General features: G+C 48.6%; 1 protein-coding gene across 1 annotated transcript; it reads right to left on the reverse strand.

Moving 5' to 3' along the window:
* Positions 1–434: 434 nt before the first annotated feature.
* On the reverse strand, positions 435–20,275 carry sft2d1 (SFT2 domain containing 1). The gene is made up of 8 exons (XM_067236311.1): positions 20,092–20,275; positions 19,070–19,156; positions 17,434–17,516; positions 12,194–12,275; positions 9,637–9,672; positions 8,876–8,934; positions 4,201–4,230; positions 435–1,026 (listed from the first exon to the last, which is right to left on the reverse strand). Exons 1-8 carry the CDS (start codon positions 20,155–20,157, stop codon positions 987–989), a joined length of 483 nt encoding a protein of 160 aa, XP_067092412.1. The 5' UTR covers positions 20,158–20,275; the 3' UTR covers positions 435–986.
* Positions 20,276–21,351: the final 1,076 nt, after the last annotated feature.

Here is a 21,351-nt window from a genome sequence, read left to right on the forward strand (position 1 = left end):
CTGCCTTCAACACACACACACACACACACACACACACACACACACACAGAGTAGACACACACACGGCCGACATAGGCGCACATGCACACACACACAGAGTAGACACACACACACACACACGGCCGACATAGGCGCGCACACACACACACACACACACACACACACACACACACACACACACACACACACACACACACACACACACACACACACACACACACACACACACACACACACACACACACACACACACACACACACACACACAGTAGATACATGGCAGACACATGCACACACACAAAGGCAGACACATGGCTGACACACACACACACACACAGACACACACGCATGCAGGCAGGCATGAGTGCACAGACACAGACAGACACACAGACACCGTGACTCAGTCAGGTGTTCAGAACACATGAGTCAAAAGCTTTGAGTGAATTATATGTTTACTGCATCAGTACAGTTTTCCATGGAGATCCTTCTGATTTCACACTCTATGCAACTCATAATTCTAACACTTCTGAAAGTGGAAACTAAAGTTAAAATACCACTTCGTCTTAACAAAATGAGTAGAAAATGCCCAAAAAACAATAAAGCACTTGGTGTATTTTCGGAATTTATGTGTTACAAACATTGTATTACAAGTTCAAATACGCACTTTCCCTGCACTTTACAAATCAGATATAAAAGTGAAAGACATTACATATATTAGGAACATTCTTAAATATTTTAATTTCAAGCAGTCACCACACTCTCACACCCAAAAGCAAACACTCCTAAAATACTTCTGATGTCAAGTATTCTGTTATACAGACATAATTGTATATAGAGTGTATGCTTCACAGTATAAAGTAGCAAAACACAGATTCAGAGGAGAGGAGGAAAGAATATTATAAAATTTTAAAGAAACATTTTACAGATAACCCATTGTAGTAGTTTGCATGTTGGGACCAGGCTTGTGGCTAATGGATCCTGCAGTACTAACTCAAACAGGTGGTAAAGCACTTCATCACTGCATCTCTGTTGAGAGAAACAGAGAAACATCAGTTCAGGTCCAGTAACAAGCCAGACTCAGGGACATTTATAGTTCATAAGATGTGGACAAGAAATTGTTCCAGGAACTAGAACAAAATAAGTATAATTTTGTATATTTAGGGTTTAGTTTTTTTTAAATATATTGTGGTGCACACTGCCCTAACATATGTAAAATAAAACATTTGATTCTTTATTTAGGCATGTTTTTCATATTCTTTAGTAAGTAATAATCCAGGAAGCGTGCGCACAGACACACACACACACAGGGCGGTAGCTGGGTGGGGCTCATCAATAGATGAAGGGTGTTTTGTTGAGGTAGCTGGGTGCGGCTCATCAATAGATGAAGGGTGTTTTGTTGAGGTAGCTGGGTGGGGCTCATCAATAGATGAAGGGTGTTTTGTTGAGGTAGCTGGGTGGGACTCATCAATAGATGAAGGGTGTTTTGATGGGGAAGGAGCACATGCTCAGAGTGATGTTACCATCTCTAACCGTCCCACCCCTCCCTCCCTCCCTCTCCCGCCTTTCTTTCTTCCCTACCTCCTTTCCTCCCCCTCGCCCTCCTTCCCCTTCTCTCATTCCACCACTTCAGGTATGGTATTCTGTGCTGTGGGATGATGCAATGCAGGCAGTAACCAAGGCAACAGCAGAACAAGGTCACATTCTACTTCCTGCCTCCCCCTCTCTCCACACAGTCTCTCTCTCCTCCTGATCCCTTCCTCTTCCTCTTTCACCCTGTGTTGCTATGCAGACTCCGTCAGCCTGAGAAGAAGGTGTGAATGTAGCCAAGGCTACAGCGGAGGAAAGACCATAACAGAGCAGGCAGGGGGTTGGTGGAGAGACTGGTGACCACATCTCGTTTCGCTATTCTGATTCGCAGTTTATCCCCATTCACACACACCAAACCCACTCACCCCCTTCGGACAAAAAAACAACATTTAGCATCAGCATCCCCCCCTCTTCAACCCCTTCTCCTCCACCCTCTTCCCCTTTCCTTATTTTAGTCCTCACAGCAGGCTGACTGCTATTTAAGATTCAAAAACACTTCATGAATATATAATCAATCACTAAGTGGTCCTCTTTTTTCTGATGAAGGCACCTAGCAATGGCTACCCTGGATACCCCTGCTAGCTAGCTCTGCCACCGTGCACTAAGCCTGTTTAGCCCTGACACAGCTTGCTAGCACTGAATCTGGAAAGCCCTAGCAACCTACTTATCTAGAATTGCCCTGGCTAGCGAACCAGCATTTTACCTGGTAAGCGCAGACATAGCTTTCTTGCATAGAGATAGATGGGCATTAGCTAGCCAGCTGAGAGAATCAGCCTAGCCACATAGCTGGAGAAGACCACCTGCACAGGCACTGCCTGTGAAGCCTGGGGCAGCCTTTCTACAGCTACCAGAGTAAACCATATTACAGCATCAGCGCTTAGCAGGCAGGAGGAGGGAGCAGAGACATGCAAGGATGCGATAGTGATGTGATAGAGAGGTGAGGTATAGGATGAGGTAGCGGGTGAGGTAGAGGGTGAGCCGAGGGTGAGGTAGAGAGTGAGACTGAGGGTGAGGTAGAGGTATATGGTGAGTCTGAGTGTGAGTCTGAGGGTGAGGTAGAGGGTGAGTCAGAGGGATGATAATGGGTTGACTTAGAGGGATGAGGATGATGAGTTGAGGCCAGCAGAGCAGAAGGGTGATACATGCATTATGGTATTTATCGAGGGATGTGGCTCCATGATCACAATACTGTACATGTCAGCTCTGCAATAACAACCACCGCTGGGCTTTAATCCAATCTGCCAAATGAAAATGGATTTAACCAAGAGGCTTACTGGATAAAGGGGAAAAACCATTTCTTGCCCACATGAAAAGCCCTAATGCTCCGACTGGGAACAACAAGGGAGGGAGTGTGAGTAAACAACCCACTGGGCACGTGTAGCTCGGAATCAGGAAAAACAAGCTCCTCAGAACAGCCAAGGAGAAGGCTCACACGCGGTCTTTGTCTCCTCTCCTCTCTCTGCTCTTAAGGGGGGAGGAGGCGAGCAGGGGGGCTCAGGGTGTGTGCAGGGGGGGGGGGGGGGTGGTGTTGGTCCTCAGCTGTCAGAAGGGATTAGGGTTTCTCCAACTTGGAGGGAGAGAGGGAGGGCGGTAAGAGAAATACATTCCCTCATTCACAGCTGGCCTGGGTCAACGCTGTGGCTCTGGTCATGGCCACATAGGGGACACCAGGACCACATGGCTAGGCTACCTTCAGCTCCCTAGTCCAACATCCTCAAGCACCACTTAACACATCAGACAGAAAAGCTGAGGCGTTCAGCTCATCACTCATTATCATCCGGCAAAAAGCACATGATTACCACACTGTGGATCTTAAAGAGCCTTATGGGCATAAAAGCCTCCATACTGTGAGCTCCACCTGATGGTGGGGAATAACAAGCAGCCATTTGCGTGTCCCTCGACTGAAAGGGGGGTGGGGGGTGCCATATGGTGAAGCCAAACAGTAGGGTGTTTAGGGGTAAATAACAACATGTTTTCATTCTGGGATCATCTGGCTCTCTGTTGTGTTTGTGTGTGACTGAAACAGCCCAGCGGTGGCTGGTCTGTGTGTCTGTGTGCACGTGTGTCTGTGTGCATGTGTGTCTGTGTGTGTGTGTGTGTCTGTTTGTGCGCGTGGGTGTCTGTGTGTGTCTGTTTGTGCGAGTGGGTGTCTGTGTGTGTGCGTGTGTGTGTCTGTGTGCATGTGTGTGTCTGTGTGCATGTGTGTCTGTTTGTGCGTGTGGGTGTCTGTGCGTGTCTGTGTGTTGCTGTGTGTCTGGGCACAGTGCCATTTGTGGAACAGTTTTTAGAGATAGTGTTGGTGTGTCTGGGTTTTCCGTAATCCCGTAACCAGGACACTGAGACACATAGCAACTGGCCTGCTAGCTCACACCAAAAGGTAAACCGTAAGCACTAGACAGACCATAATAGGAGACAGAAAAAGAACATTTAAATAAAATTAAAAAATCCGATTTGCTCCACACGACTTGGGTCAATTAGACATGTTTCAGGTAGATTTCAGCTCCGAAAGATCCTAGTTGGAGACCAGCAGCCCAACTTCCACAGAGACAAAGGAGCTGCTTCAAATGAGACACAGACAGGAAGTGACACAGACAGGAAGTCTCTGGATCTTACCTGGCAAATGGAATGTATGAGATGCTGTACCTGGAAGAGACAAGAGAGAAAGGAAGAAAGAAACAATGAGAGAAAGAAATGGAGAGAGAAGGAGAAGAGAAGGAGGGAGAAAGAGAAGGAGAGAGAAAGAGGGAGGGAGAGAGAGAGAGAGAGAGAAGGGGGAGTGAGGGAGAAAGAGAGAGAGGTTAGTGGAGTGTCACTTCTGTAGTCAGTGACATCAACCAACGTCAGCAGTCAGGATTTAAACAACCCTATATTACTCAACAATCAAATTAAATAGAAGATTATATGAACTGGTGCGTTAAAGTCCGTGAGTCACAGATAAACGTACAGTTGCCTTGATGCCGATGAGATTAGATTAAAAGAGACAAGAGAAAAAGAAAATGTATTTTACATAATACAAACCTGGCCATTATATAAACCTAGAGGGTTAAGGTTTGCGAGTTTGTGGTTAGTTAGACACACATGACAGTTGGGTAACACTCCTAAAAATCCGAAGCAAAACATTCATAATAGTATACAGGTAATCTGGTCCCCAGTTCTAGACCACCCCAGTTTAGAACACGCCAGTTCTAGAACACCCCAGTTCTAGGGCACCCCAGTTGTACACAACCACAGTTCTAGAACATCCCAGTTCTAGGACCCCCCAGTTGTACACAACCGCAGTTCTAGAACATCCCAGATCTAGAACAAGCCAGTTTTACACAACCCCAGTTCTAGAGCACCCCAGTTCTAGACCACCCCAGATCTAGAACATTCCAGTTCTAGAACATGCCAGTTCTACACAGCCCTAGTTCTAGAACACAGCAGTTCTAGAGAGCAGGATATGAGGCAGCCCATCCTGCCATCATTCACCACAATGATTAGTGTGCGTACAGTAATCATTAACCAGCAGGTATGTTCTGGCATGATTGGTATTTGATCTGCCTCGCTGAGCAGTCTGCAGGAATGTGTTCTATCATTTCCTGTCAAGGAGCAGAGCAGGCCTGGGTCAGTCCCCCAGCACACACACACAGCCCCCACGCACACAGACACAGCCCCCACGCACACAGACACAGCCCCCACCCACACACACAGCCCCCACGCACACAGACACAGCCCCCACCCACACACACACAGTCCCCACGCACACAGCCCCCACGCACAGACACAGCCCCCATACACACAGACACACAGCCCCCACGCACACAGACACAGCCCCCATACACACAGCCCCCACCCACACACACAGCCCCCACGCACACAGACACAGCCCCCACCCACACACACACAGTCCCCACGCACACAGCCCCCACGCACAGACACAGCCCCCATACACACAGACACACAGCCCCCACGCACACAGACACAGCCCCCATACACGCAGCCCCCACCCACACACACACAGCCCCCACGCACACAGCCCCCACCCACACAGACACAGCCCCCATACACACAGCCCCCACCCACACACACACAGCCCCCACGCACACAGCCCCCACCCACACAGACACAGCCCCCATACACACAGCCCCCACACAGACACAGCCCCGCAGCACACAGACACAGCCCCCACCCACACAGCCCCCATACACACAGACACAGCCCCCATACACACAGCCCCCACCCACACAGACACAGCCCCCCACCCACACAGACACAGCCTCCATACACACAGACACACAGCCCCCACGCACACAGACCACAGCCCCCACCCACACAGACACAGCCCCCATACACACAGACACACAGCCCCCACGCACACAGACCACAGCCCCCACCCACACAGACACAGCCCCCATACACACAGCCCCCACCCATACAGACACACAGCCCCCACGCACACAGACACAGAGCCCCCATTCACACAGACACACAGCCCCCATACACACAGACACACAGCCCCCACGCACACAGACACAGCCCCCATACACACAGCCCCCACACACACAGACACAGCCCCCATAAACACAGCCCCCACACACACACACACACAGCCCCCACGCACACAGCCCCCACCCACACAGACACAGCCCCCATACACACAGCCCCTACCCACACAGACACAGCCCCGCAGCACACAGACACAGCCCCCACCCACACAGCCCCCATACACACAGACACAGCCCCCATACACACAGCCCCCACCCACACAGACACAGCCCCCACGCACACAGACCACAGCCCCCACGCACACAGACCACAGCCCCCACCCACACAGACACAGCCCCCATACACACAGACACACAGCCCCCACGCACACAGACACAGAGCCCCCATTCACACAGACACACAGCCCCCACGCACACAGACACAGCCCCCATACACACAGCCCCCACGCACACAGACACAGCCCCCATACACACAGCCCCCACACACACACACACAGCCCCCACGCACACAGCCCCCACCCACAGACACAGCCCCCATACACACAGCCCCCACCCACACAGACACAGCCCCCACCCACACAGACACAGCCCCCACCCACACAGACCCCATACACACAGACACAGCCCCCATACACACAGCCCCCACCCACACAGACACAGCCCCCCACCAACACAGACACAGCCCCCATACACACAGACACACAGCCCCCACGCACACAGACCACAGCCCCCACCCACACAGACACAGCCCCCATACACACAGACACACAGCCCCCACGCACACAGACCACAGCCCCCACCCACACAGACACAGCCCCCATACACACAGACACACAGCCCCCACGCACACAGACCACAGCCCCCACCCACACAGACACAGCCCCCATACACACAGCCCCCACCCACACAGACACACAGCCCCCACGCACACAGACACAGAGCCCCCATTCACACAGACACACAGCCCCCATACACACAGACACACAGCCCCCACGCACACAGACACAGCCCCCATACACACACCCCCCACGCACACAGACACAGCCCCCATACACACAGCCCCCACACACACACACACACAGCCCCCATGCACACAGACACAGCCCCCATACACACAGCCCCCACGCACACAGCCCCCACGCACACACACAGCCCCCACGCACACAGACACAGCCCCCACGCACACAGACACAGCCCCCATACACAGAGCCCCCATTCACACAGACACAGCCCCCATACACACAGCCCCCACGCACACAGCCCCCACGCAAACAGACACAGCCCACACGCACAGCCCCCACGCACACAGACACAGCCCCCATACACAGAGCCCCCATTCACAGACACAGCCCCCATACACACAGCCCCCACGCACACAGACACAGCCCCCACACACACAGACACAGCCCCCACGCACACAGACACAGCCCCCATACACAGAGCCCCCATTCACACAGACACAGCCCCCATACACACAGCCCCCACACACACAGACACAGAGCCCCCACACAGATATGCTGTGCTGTATGTGTCAGCTCCACATAAACACAAGTGCGTCGGTGTGAGTTGATCATGTCCTCGTTACGCCAAGGCTTGGCTTGGAACACCCGGCTGCCGGTTGCCGGGGCGACGGCTGGCTCTGAGGCGCAGTGAAGGCGGAAGTGAAGGGAGGTGGTGTGTCTCTAAGCATCTAGACACCGCTGATCTCCCACCTGTGATCTCCATGGCCATGGCAGCTCTGGGTCAGCAGGCGCTTAGAGAGGCGCTGTTAAGTCCATCCTCAACATGTGCGGAGGTCAGGGTTAGCTCTTCACAGAGGGGATGCTGCCCATCTGTCCCTCTGGAGGCAGGGAGGATAGAGGCTGGGACAGGGAGAGAGGCATGGGCAGGACAGGGGCAGGTCATGGACAGAGGCAGGGGCAGGACAGGGACAGACGCAGGGGCAGGACAGGGACAGTTGGACAGGGACAGAGGCGGGACATAGGCAGACGGAGGGATAGGGAGAGAGACAGGGAGAGATAGAGGCAGGAAACAAGGAGACCAAGAGAGAGAGAGAGAGAGGGGCTGAGGCAGGGAAAGGGACATGGAGAGAGAGAAAGGCAGGGACAAGGAGAGGGGTAGAGGCTGAGGCCACAGGGCCCAAACAACCCAGCCCACACACCTGTACAGACCACAGCCTTGTTCTCGACTGACCTGCCTGGTTGACTGATGGTGAGCAGGGAAACTAGGGTAAGGCAGGGAGGTGGTGGAGGTGCTAGCCTCACGGTGCTTATCTTTCTGTTTACTCTCTAACAGGATTTAGCACCTGCCAAGTAAGGCAGCTCAGCTGTCTGTCAGCCAAGCCAGACATCTTATTAACACAAACTGTTAGCAAGTGACTTGTACTGTTATCAAAATGTCCTGCTTGTAACACCCACTACTAGAATGACCCACTATTATCAATACCCACTGTTATCAATACCCACTGTTAGCATCACCCACTGTTAGCAATACCCACTGTTAGCAATACCCACTGTTAGCATCACCCACTGTTAGCAATACCCACTGTTAGCAATACCCACTGTTAGCATCACAGACTGGTACCATCAAACACTTTTAGAATGTTAGTTGTTAACGCCCACTGCTAGCAACACCCAACAATATAAAACACACACTGTTGGCAAAACACACAAATACACCTACAAAGACTGGATCAAAGACTACACCTGACAGGAAGTTAGCTAGCACAACATAACCTCCCTGCCTCCCAGCCCTGTGTGTCTCACGCCAGTGAGGAGGACTACAGCATTACTACAACTACTTACCATGTCATAGCCAGGAACTGCAGGATACAGAAGATAATGGCCAGACCTTTTTTCCCCCACTGGAGGGATGAGCACAGAGAGAGAGAGAGGGAAGGAAAGAGGGGGAGAGACAGAAAGAGAGGGAGAGATGGAGAGAGAGGAAGATGGAGAGAGATATCAGATCTTGTTTGAGTGATTAACAAAGAGCAGTTGTAGAGGTCCCAGAAGGCCACAGCTCTGAGCCCAGCTCTGCACAGAGCCAGGGTGGTCCTGTCACATGCTCCTGGAGAGTTTCATGTCCTCTAGGCTTCCACTCCAAAACAAATGAACCCAAGGCCGTAGCCATGGAGTCAACATTGGAAGGGACAAAATCTGCTGGGGAGTCTGAGGGGGCCCCCCCTGAGAATTTTTTACGTTTAGTTATGAATATGATTAAATTTTTTATGATCATTTCGGACAGCGTGTGTGGTTGCCTGTCGTATCGTAGCACATTTATATTTTATTTATATTTTTCTATCAATATATTGGGGGGGACATTTTGACCAGATTTGGGGGATGTGTCCTCCCCAATATATATTAAGATTACGGCCCTGAATGAACCCGCTACATCAGAGCTGAGAGTCCCCGACTCACAGACAGGGGGCAATATCCCACAATACTTCCACAGGTGGGACCCACCACAGGTGGCCTACATTAGGGTTGGGAGTGGTAGGTCACAGGTGAGCATCTCTCCAGGAGGTCAGACAGGTGTCAGAAACCTTCAGAAGAGGGAAGACACTTACCCAGAAGACTGCACAAAGGGTCAGGATCAGGCACAGCTGTGGGGAGAAAGGCAGAGGTCAGCTTCTCGCACAATGACACATCATGCCCTAATCACATGTTAGCTGTCTTGTTTGCAACAAGCAAAGCCCCAAAGGCCAAAGATATGAACACCCAAGACACTACCATAGAGGGATAACACTACCATCATAGAGGGATAACACTACCATCATGGAGGGATAACACTACCATCATGGAGGGATAACACTACCATCATGGAGGGATAACACTACCATCATGGAGGGACAACACTACCATCATGGAGGGATAACACTACCATGGATGGATAACACTACTACCATGGAGGGATAACACTACCATGGAGCGACAACACTACTACCATGGAGGGATAACACTACTACCATGGAGGGATAACACACTACCATCATGGAGGGATAACACTACTACCATGGAGGGATAACACTACTACCATGGAGGGATAACACACTACCATCATGGAGGGATAACACTACTACCATGGAGGGATAACACTACTACCATGGAGGGATAACACTACTACCATGGAGGGATAACACTACTACCATGGAGGGATAACACACTACCATCATGGAGGGATAACACTACTACCATGGAGGGATAACACACTACCATCATGGAGGGATAACACTACTACCATGGAGGGATAACACTACTACCATGGAGGGATAACACTACTACCATGGAGGGATAACACTACTACCATGGAGGGATAACACTACTACCATGGAGGGATAACACTACTACCATGGAGGGATAACACACTACCATCATGGAGGGATAACACTACTACCATGGAGGGATAACACTACTACCATGGAGGGATAACACTACTACCATGGAGGGATAACACTACTACCATGGAGGTACAACACTACTACGGTGACAGGGGAGGTTCAGACAGAAAGTGTCCATGTGCCAGGGGCCCTGGGGAGGTGCGGCACCTCGTCTGGGCATCACCAGAACAGAAACACTTTTAGGAGTATTAGAAACTATAGGCTGCAACAAACGATTATTTTAATAATCGATTAACCTTTCGATTCTTTTTTCGATTACATTTACTTTACATTTAGTCATTTAGCAGACGCTCTTATCCAGAGCGACTTACAGTAAGTACAGGGACATTCCCCCTGAAGCTCGGTCAATTAACACACCTTTTCAATTTATTTAGTGTGAAATGCTTCCACACCTTGGATGACTTGGGTCGTACTGATTTCTCTGCCTCCGCCATGTGTTTCAGAACAACCTTACTCAACAACGTCTCTCCGATGGCCTTTCCTCTACCTCCACTCCGCTCCGCGCTCAACTCAACTTTTTTTTTTATACTCAAACATCTCCTTGACTTATTGAGTGGCGTAATAATCGCGCGACACAACGAATCGATAATGTAATTCGTTGCCAACGCTTTTAATAATCGATTTTAATCGATTTAATCGATTCGTTGTTGCAGCCCTATTAGAAACACTCATACGTCAGGACTTACAAGAGGTGCCCAGTTCACACACAGCTTAGTAGCCTAAATACATTTTTATTTGTTTTATTTTATATTTTATTTTACAAGCAGGACTATACTGATGCCCACAGATCAGCACCTATAACCAACCTACACTCTCATAGAAGACATCGAATACCTTTAAAGAAAAGCTGTAAGATCCCTTGAGAGGAGCAGATCAGGAAGCAGCATGGAGGGAGAAGAAAGATGAGGAGGAAGAGGGATAGGATTAGGTGAAGGAGGAGAGGAACGAGGATAATGAAAGGTGGAGAAAAGGAGGGAAGCATATGTTGTCCACCCCTCAGGAGGGACTTACAGGAGGCTAGAGGCACGCTAGGCTTGGCACACACCTGCCTGCTGGGGAAACAAGCCTACTGCTATAATTCACTTATTAATGTACACTCAGCGTAGCATCACTCACAGTGAGACTGATGCATCACAAACATATTAAGATCACAGGTGTTTACCTGAAACACAATTCTGTAAGCACTGTTGTATTAGTAGGTACTGTACAGAATATAGTACATATCACATCCATTCTCAATGTAAGTATGGCTAGGTCACAGTTACATCAGCCATCTAGGAGATTAGCAGTACCACCTGAAGACTGGAGCTATAAGCAAACACTCAGCAACTGTGACGCAAACCCAACGCACCTCTAATCAAGTGACTAATCTCCCAAGATTGTCCCAGGTCTGCTCTAGTAGCATGAAGGGGTGAGGTGGGGTGACGTGGTGGTGGGGGGGGGGGTAGAAGGGGTGAGGTTGGGGGGGGAAGGGGTGAGGGGTGAGGTGGGGGAGAAGGGGTGAGCTGGGGGAGAAGGGGTGAAGTGACAGAGAAGGGGTGAGGTGTGGGGGAGAAGGGCGGAGGTGGGAGGAGAAGGGGTGAAGTGACAGAAAAGGGGTGAGGTGGGGGGAGAGAAGGGGTGAGGTAAGAGAGAGGGGTGAGGTGGGGGGAAAAGGTGTGAGGAAGGAAATAGAGGGGTGAGGTGAGAGAGAGGGGTGAGGTGGGGGGAGAAGAGGTGAGGTTACCAGCATGACACAGGTTGCTATCAGTCTGGTGGGCTCGAACATGCGCTTCAGTTGTTTCAGAGGCCCCATCAGGAAGCAGGTGCTGCAGGAGACACACAGAACAGTTAAGTCAACATTTGCCATCCCACATCTCACTGTGTGTGTTTGGGAGCTGTGTTTGAGTGTATGCATGAGGTGTGTGTATGTTTGTGTGTCCTTGTGTGTCCTTGTGAGTGTGTGTGCGTGCGGGCAAGACAATGGCTCCCCCTCTCCCCGTCTCTCTGACAGGTAGAGAGGCTGGAGGAGTCTGTATGAAGTGGCCGTGGACAGAAGACAGAGCTGCCATTCAAAACAGACAGCAGGCAGCCCTGGTGATACAGGACGCTGACTTAAGATGTCTTGTTGCATTGTTAGATGAGCTAGCAACACCGCAGGCTCCAATTAGCCCTTGTACCCAGGAATTATCACCCATTCTTACAGAGAGATTATCAGTTTTCACCAAACACAAACATGAAGCACAGTAAGGCCATGACTGACATTTTAGACCATTTGTACAAAATCTGTCATGTGGCTACCTATCATGGCCCGTATCAGATTCAAGACCCTGGTATTGACCTTCCGAGCAGTGAACGGGACTGCACCCGTCTACATCAAGTCTCTCCTGCAGTCTTACACCCCCACCCGCCACCTACGGTCTTCTTCAGACAACCGCCTGGTGGTCCCACCGCTCAAGACCGCCCGGTCCCAACACAAGCTCTTCTCCTGTCTGGCCCCTCAGTGGTGGAATCAACTCCCCACCTCCATCAGAGACACTGACTGTCTCTCCACCTTCAAGAAAAGGCTCAAGACGCACTTGTTCCGGGAGTACAACGGTACTTAGGAACGGTTCCCTTGACCCGATGTTAGTTTCCTCAAGGATCACAATGACTCTTGCTTAGAGACTTGTTGCTCTTGTGGTTAGTGGTAACTGATTAAAATGTTTGTTCTCGCTGTGATATATTGTTTTATTACTGTTGCTTGCTTTTTTCCACAGGTACACTTGCACTTATAGCTGTTCATGTTGTTTAATTGTAACTTGTTTAACTACATGCTCTTATGGTTCTTCCCTTTGGCACTTACTTTGGTTGTTCACAATGTGTGCTTCATGTTTTGGCTACTCGCGATGTTTTTTGGCTATCTTGTTGTTATGATCCGTGACCTATGCACTTTGTAAAGCTCTCTCTTGGAAGTCGCTTTGGATAAAAGCGTCTGCTAAATGAATAAATGTAAATGTTAAGGACTGCTTAGAGCTCAAGACAGTCACATTCTCCCTGAAGCGCAGCAGATACCAGCACAGGATCACCCAAAGGGTTAGGGTTAGGTTAAGGCTGGCTGTGATACAGCAGATTGTTGAAGAGGTGTTTGTGGTCAGAGAGAGAGAGAGAGAGCGAGAGAGACAAAGAGACAGAGAGAGAGACAAAGAGACAGAGAGGTTGTGTTTGTGTCTGCTCTGGTAACCTGGGCTACCTGGCACAGTCTGACAGACAGGTAGACAGGCAGACAAGCACACAGACAGATAGGCAGATTAGATTACTTTATTTGTCATTGGGTGTGCTTGGCCTTTGGCAAGGGCACAACCTTTGTTCTCTCACATATATCTTATTATTATTATTTTCCCACCCTAAGGATCAGTCAATATTTGGACCACATAGACAACGTCGGTGTCAAAATGTTCGTCTTGGTCACGATTGTGTTGCTTCTATTGGGATTTATGTTCCGTTGCACGATTTAGGCTGAACTTAAGTTTTTGTGGCAAAAAGTGCCTTGTGTCAACAAAGGGTATCAGCGCTAGCCTACGTCACAACGTCAGCACACGTTAGCAACGACGCATGGATACAACGTGCATAGATGTGCTGTTGCACAGCGAGTATCGTGCCGTGGTGTACTAGTAGCATCATACATGTACATTTAAAGATCCTGTAAAGTGGAATTAAAAACGAGTTTCAAGTTCACCACACCACAGAATAATGTGTTATTAACTACCCATCCAAATTCGACGGAAAAAAAACACAGACAAGTATGTTAAATTAGGTTTTGAAATCGTAAGAAAATCAGCAGTCTTCTCTGTTTGAGACTGGGGGGGCGTGTCCCCTGAAGGAGCTGAAGCTCGGCCCCCTCGCTGGAAGGCGCCGCCTCTCTCAAGTAAGCTACCTACGACCCAGATAATGGACGCTACGTCAAGCCGAACAAAACCGTATAGAATTAGAATGTATTTGTTCAATGAGTGAAACATACAGATGCATATAAATGAAATGTTCCCCTGAGCTGTAACACATTAGTAAAAATGGACACCAGAGACAGCAGACAGTGAGCTCTCCAACTTCTACTTCTAGCACATTAGCTACCATTTCACCAAAATACCATCATTCTACACCGAGTAGCCTAATATCAAGTTAGCGGTTTGCACTAATTATAGCAGAGATACCTCTGGAAAAGTTATCTAGTATAATTATAACAAGCACACAGAACTGAGTGATGAACTGCTGGCGGCGGTGGATGGTCCAGGTGCGACCGGAGGATGAACGGCCGGGGGTGCGATGCTCGGTACGGCTCCGCGCTGCAAGAGAAGCCCTGTGTCTACGAACCCCGTCTGTCTCTGGTCCATGTTTAAACTGTCCGCCGTGAAATGGTCAGTGCAGAGGCGGCTGTTGGAGTCTATCCGAAGTTTTCCATGAGCGTGGCTCTTCATAAAATCTATCCACCTATTTTTACTTTCATTATTAACAGGGAACTTAAATGGCGTTGCAGCGCAGCTAGTTCTTGCATCCAGGGAAGATGCAGTTGTGGGTGGTGGGAGACATCCTGAAGCTAGCTAGCTAGCTGATGTAAGCTATAATAATAGTACAGCAGGAGGAGCCATTCAGTGATCTGACGTAGATTGGGCGAAATGACGTAGATATGGCATTTTTTGGCTCCGCCCATTAAAACCTGATCTGAAAACGGAAGAGAAACTGTTTTTCGGTCTAACTCCACATTTCAGTGCGACAAAGTTTTAGCGCTTTGCACATGCTATCAGGAACTCATTTCACACGTATATAATGTACTTAGAAGCAAAACATGGAATTTACTTTACAGGATCTTTAAGCAAATCAAGACTTGCATGTAAAGTAAGTAATGTAACATTAAATAATGTATTTAAACTCAAGCTTGTGTGGTGCGTCGCTGGCTTCAGTGGCACAGCCTAAACTTTATGTCAAAAGAAACGTTCTCATTTCCGGCGCTGTCAAACAATCCCCTCACTCAGTGAAGTTTTGCTAGCCACCGCAACTAGCTTGTTTGTAGCAAACCTCTTTTGAATTAGCCAATTCTCTCTAAATAGATATCAAGCTTATTTACGTTGGGGGCATATTTTCAGTTAGCAGATGGTACTGTTTGAATCGCTATTCCATCTGAAATACTGCCGGTGACAACGTTGTTACAGTAGTTTGTTTCAAAGGGGGTTCTTAATGAATTACGCAATATGAGTAGGCTAAATGCTTGAAAAATGTCACTAAAAGAGAAAAACTTAAGGAGACGGACCTACCTGCAACCGACGCAAGCAAGCACACCCTACAATTTCCCCAGAAATTGTACCCTCTCTAGTTGTGCAGTAAAACCATACAACGAAATGTACTTGTGCAGCCTTTAAAACAATACTCACTTTCATATACACACTCACACAAGTAATAAAATAAGAAAAATATAAAATAAAAAGGCAGGCAGACAGACAGACAAGCACACAGACAGGCAGCCAGCCAGACAGACAGAATGACAGGCAGGCAGGCAGACACACAGTCCCTGAGAGAAGGAGACCAATTTTGTTGGGCTTGTTTCCTCGTTTGAAGTTAATATTTGTCACACCAATTCTCGGTATCAGCAGATAAAAACATGTCTCTGCTTCCTGCAAAACACAGGTCATATGACCAGGGGACAGAGCCCTCGTGGCTCCCAGGCAGCCCCTCTCCAGAGGACTCCAACACACAGGCTGGGACGGGACCCCTACAGGACAGCTGACGACACGTCCTGACTCACACCCAACTGCTGCTTTAGCCGTGAACGTTACCGTGGCCACCAACCTGCTCCAAACATCAGCCTGGAGACGGAAGGGCTCCGAATACAACGCAAACGCTGACCCAGTTTCTGAGTGTAAACACTCGAGACTAAAGATGACTGTGAAGCAGACGAGCCAGCGTGTGACACAGCTAACAGGACACTCAGAAGTGACTGGTGTCCCTGGCTCAGAGCCCTCATCTTACCTAGACAAAGACATCTGAACTCTACACCGTTTCTTTCGCCCCACATGAGGCTATACACATCCTGTAAACAAACACAGCAGCTGTCAACAAGAACAACAGACACACGGGTCCCAAAGCATGAATGTGTTGCTGTGTTCTTGTGACGTAATGTCCAGCTCCAGGACAGGAGGAGGAGCTGACTAGGACATGAGGAGGAGCTGACTAGGACAGAAGGAGGAGCTGTGTAGGACAGGAGGAGCTGACTAGGACAGGAGGAGGAGCTGACTAGGACAGAAGGAGGAGCTGACTAGGACAGGAGGAGGAGCTGACCAGGACAGGAGGAGCTGACTAGGACAGGAGGAGGAGCTGACTAGGACAGGAGGAGGAGCTGACCAGGACAGGAGGAGGAGCTGACCAGGACAGGAGGAGGAGCTGACTAGGACAGGAGGAGGAGCTGACCAGTACAGGAGGAGGCGCTGACTAGGACAGGAGAAGGAGCTGACTAGGACAGCAGGCCTGAACAAGGACGAGTCCGTGTCTGTCTCCATCAGTACATCAGTAGACCAGACTGCCACTGACTAATACCCGTTTGGATTTCCTTGTTGAATTCACTGGACAGGCTCCTGGTGGCGGGTCACCAGCTTAATTATTGATGTGCCATTTTTCAAGCATGGACAAAAAACCTAGCCCCTCGTCCATCATGTAAAGTGCAGCATCAGGGATCCGAGCGGTTCAGACAGGGTGGGGTGTCCCAGCCTGGCCGGTCACACAGCCAGCCTCAGGGGAGAGTCGACTCCTTCCTGACTCTCCCACAAGATCTGAATGTCCTGACTCTCCCACTAGACCTCAATCACTACAATCAGTTCCATTTTATTTTGTTTGGGTGTTTCTTACACCGACGACACCATCCACCTTAATCCTGACATGACTGAAACACAAAACAGCACCAACTGTACTGTCACTACCGTCAGAGTGAGGTCCCCTGCCGTGGACCCACAGAAGTCTTACCTGGAGATGGCTGACAGGTTTCCTAGCGTGTAGAACACAGCAAACAGCTTGGAACCATTGGGTAGGAATAACAGCGCTGTGCCCTGGGGAATAACAGGGTAATTAGATCACAGTCATGCTCTATCATTCAACACAATCAGAACCACATTATCATAATCAGGCTTTATTACAATAACAATCTTGCTATCACATATTGCAATCATTCTCACCACAATCATATCCATGCTTTTATCACTTTCCACAACCACACTTTATCATTCATAACAACCATGCTTTATTAGAAAATTTTATTAACCATGTTTTATTGATATATCATGAATAATATAAATCGAGGCAGGTCTGACCGATTATAATTAACAAGAGTATTTGGATTAGTTCATGTCTAATATCACTTCTTTTGGAAATCATACTTTAGGTTTTGCACTAAAAATGTATCTATATACTCTATTTGTACATTGCTTTGTATAAAAGTGTCTACTAAATGAATGTCAAATGTAATCAGTACTACATACAGATCCAAGATGACTGTGAAACCTTTTGGTGTGCGCTCCATCTAGTGGATAGGGTCAGTACTACAGAGAATTTCAGCTCAGGCCTAGCTAAGCTTTCAGGGGACACACAGTGCGGTCAAATCCACACCCAAATCAGTCTTAACGTGATCATGAGTCAGAAGAAACACTGTCATGTCCTGGTTAGCGACACTAGCCTAGCGACATGGCAACAGGAAACAGTGGTGTGGCGGTTTGACGAGGTGTGTGCAGCAGAGAGATGTTGCCTGCTCTGTACTGATGGTGTGGGACCAGTTTCTGTGTGGCAGATAGCCAGCTGATGCAGAAACACCAGGCATGAGGAAACACACAGCAGAACATGTTGCCAAGAAACACTAAATCCAGCTAAGTCAGAGGAAACTAATGAACTGTTTGGTGACAGGAAGTATTCAGTTATGCTTAGATGAACCACACAAACAGTATTTTCCAGCATTGAGTAGGCTGCTTGAAAATGTCTAATTTGTTTGTATAAAAGCTCAGCGGCTAAGCGGGGTCAGATGGCTGAGCAGTTAGGGAATCGGGCTATTAATCAGAAGGTTGCCGGTTTGATTCCTGGCTGTGCAAAATGACGTTGTGTCCTTGGGCTAGGCACTTCACCCTACTTGCCTTGGAGGAATGTCCCTGTACTTACTGTAAGTCGCTCTGGATAAGAGCTAAATGACTAAATGTAAACCTGTAACTATTTGTCTGTAACTTTGTATAAAGCTCAATTAAATAAATAGTGATTGTGGACAGATAAGGGTGGTCCTGACAGTGGGATTCAGCATTCACAGTGGGGGCCTTCAGTCCCATCTACTGTACTGGCCCAGCTGCAGCCTCGGGGACAGGCCTCTGCCTACTGTGTTCTACCCCTGCTACGTAACAATACTGACTACACAATGTGTACTACTGTGTTGGACTAGCCCCCTGGACCAAAGCACAACACAGCTGTATGCTCTGCTGCACCAACACCTGTCAGAATCCTATTAGCCTGTTCCTGTATTTAGATGGAGACTCACGTTGAGAAAAATTACTCTTTGACAAGTACATGGCTGAATCTTAAATGTAGTCAGTCAGTATGTGTGTCTGTGTGTTCTATCCCCACTGACTAGTATGGAGCAGAGGACGCCTCCGGCGAAGCAGATGATGAACCACTTGACCCTGGTGCTGTAGCTGAGCGTGGAGGCATCCAGGACCTGCAGGGAACAATAGCAGGAAGTCACAAGATGGGCAGCCCCCACCCCCCACACACACAGGAGGGCTCGGCCTGGCCTACACCTCTAGACCAGCCCTGGACTAGGTCAGCTGCAGGCCCTCCTGTCAACCCTTCACCAACTGGCCACAGCCAGACGGCATCATGGGATAGCAACAGGTCATGTTATTCCTCTATCACAGGAACCCCACGAGCACGATAACATCCCAACATCCACATCACATGACCCACTGATGATATGGCACGATCTGATAATAAGAGATACACAGGCCTATAACCGCTGGTACTACCGTGTATTTAACAACGGCATTACTAAGTTGTGCCATACGATCAAGTGTTTTCAGGAGACATTCATTCATAGGCTAGTCTTTAAACCTTCAACTTACCTTCTATGGCCTTCAGTATCCTTACGAAAGCATGAAAAGAGTGGCAATACATTCAATTACACTTCACATTTTATAAAATTAGTGGGTAAAGGAAGTGTCTCAAAAGTGTATTTCCTAAGGAAGGTCAACAGCTGTTCTACAGTACTAACCAGATCGGCGAGCTAGCTAACAAACTAACTACAGTTGGCAGTGACATCTGAATTTGACAGCTTGCTGACTTGTCTTGGGGAGCTTAGCTACGTTAGCTAGCCTAGTATAGACCAGCTGTCAAACTGGGTTTTACTGTGGCGAGAATAGTTGAATAAGTCAAATAATACAAAACTAGTATTTTGAAGCAACTCAAGAATTAAAACAAATATCTATCAAACTATTTTTATTCAAACAACAATACTAGCATCAGTCTTTCAGTAAACTAGACTTAATGTCGTGTCACGTAAAAGTCATCATAGTAGCCGGGTTGCTAGAACAAGAACCAGTTCAAATATTCCCCGTCAAACTGGTTTGCCAACGAGCTGTAGTTACTGTACTTTACCTGTGCAGTAAGCCCTAACTCCTCATTTTCTTCTTGACCACTTAGCACACGACGTAGCTTGTCCATTGCAATATCTGTGCGTATTCCTAAATTAGTTCTGCAGCTAACGCTACTAGCTAGTAAGGACAGTTCGCTTGTTTGATGAAACTATTTCCTTTTCCTCGGACCTCTATGGGCGTGCTGCTGGGAAATAGTGTCACCTCGTTTTGGACGCTTGGCTCTTCCGACGCACAATTACTAGTGTAGGCCTATAGTGAACTTCACCAGCGAATTACTACAAAGGCCCAAGCGATGCATTTGGCCTACGTCACATAGATGTTTAGTATGCACCGACACCTGTCTATAATTGCAGGTTTTAGCTCGGCGACATCATGCCGTTTTTTCTTGGGGGGAGACAAGGAAACATAGTTTTTACCTTTACATAGCCCACATTATTTAGAATCTGGCAGTTTAGCTCTCTGTCTTTCTCTCTCTCTCTCTCATCAAAGAGCAACATGTGCCTTCATGAAAAGCGTCCACAGAAAATTAATTGTCTTGGCAGAGACCAGAGCCATATAAAAGGGGTTAGGGTTTGACGGTTAGTTCTTTTTCGTTAGGGTTAGGGTTCTTTTTCTATGGCTCTGGAAGAGACTATTGCTACGTGACTGAATGGTATACTAAATGAAACACAAGGGGGAGGTATAACACCAGTTGTCCACGTTTGGGTGTGTTGGGTGCGTCGAACAGCACTGATGAAGAATTCTGTGATGCTTTGTGTACGGGGATTTAGCCATACACTTTCTGAAGTTAGGCTACATAGTTGGGTAGCCTATGATTCCATGTTTTAATATATATTCTTCCGTATGGCCCAGCAACTTGCCTAGGGCTACTGTTCGAGTAGGCTCAGTTTGGCAGTCTGTTCTTGGAGCAAAACGGTGTTCTTTTCAATAGGAACATTTTATGACACGATTTATGAGACGGACTTAGCCAATTGAAGAGTACAGCTTTCTCCCCGTTCATGTGTAACCTCGGTGAATATGGAAGATATTGTCGTTGCATTCCAGGGGCGTAGCTGCAGCCTGCATTTGATACCAAGTCCAGGCAACCTTGCTCTGTCTTTATCAGCAGCAAACTCGGCGCCAGAAGAGATACAGCCATGGGAGGCTCGTACATGCGGGTCACAATGTCCTCCTTAAGGACGGTGCTCGTGGACTGTGTTTTTACATACACGCCTCATGTGCTTGTCAGTACAGTCTAATGCATCAGTTATAACATGAAAGG

The sequence above is a fragment of the Osmerus mordax genome, chromosome 5 (genome assembly GCF_038355195.1).
Source record: "Osmerus mordax isolate fOsmMor3 chromosome 5, fOsmMor3.pri, whole genome shotgun sequence".
In the NCBI taxonomy this organism is placed as follows: domain Eukaryota; kingdom Metazoa; phylum Chordata; class Actinopteri; order Osmeriformes; family Osmeridae; genus Osmerus; species Osmerus mordax.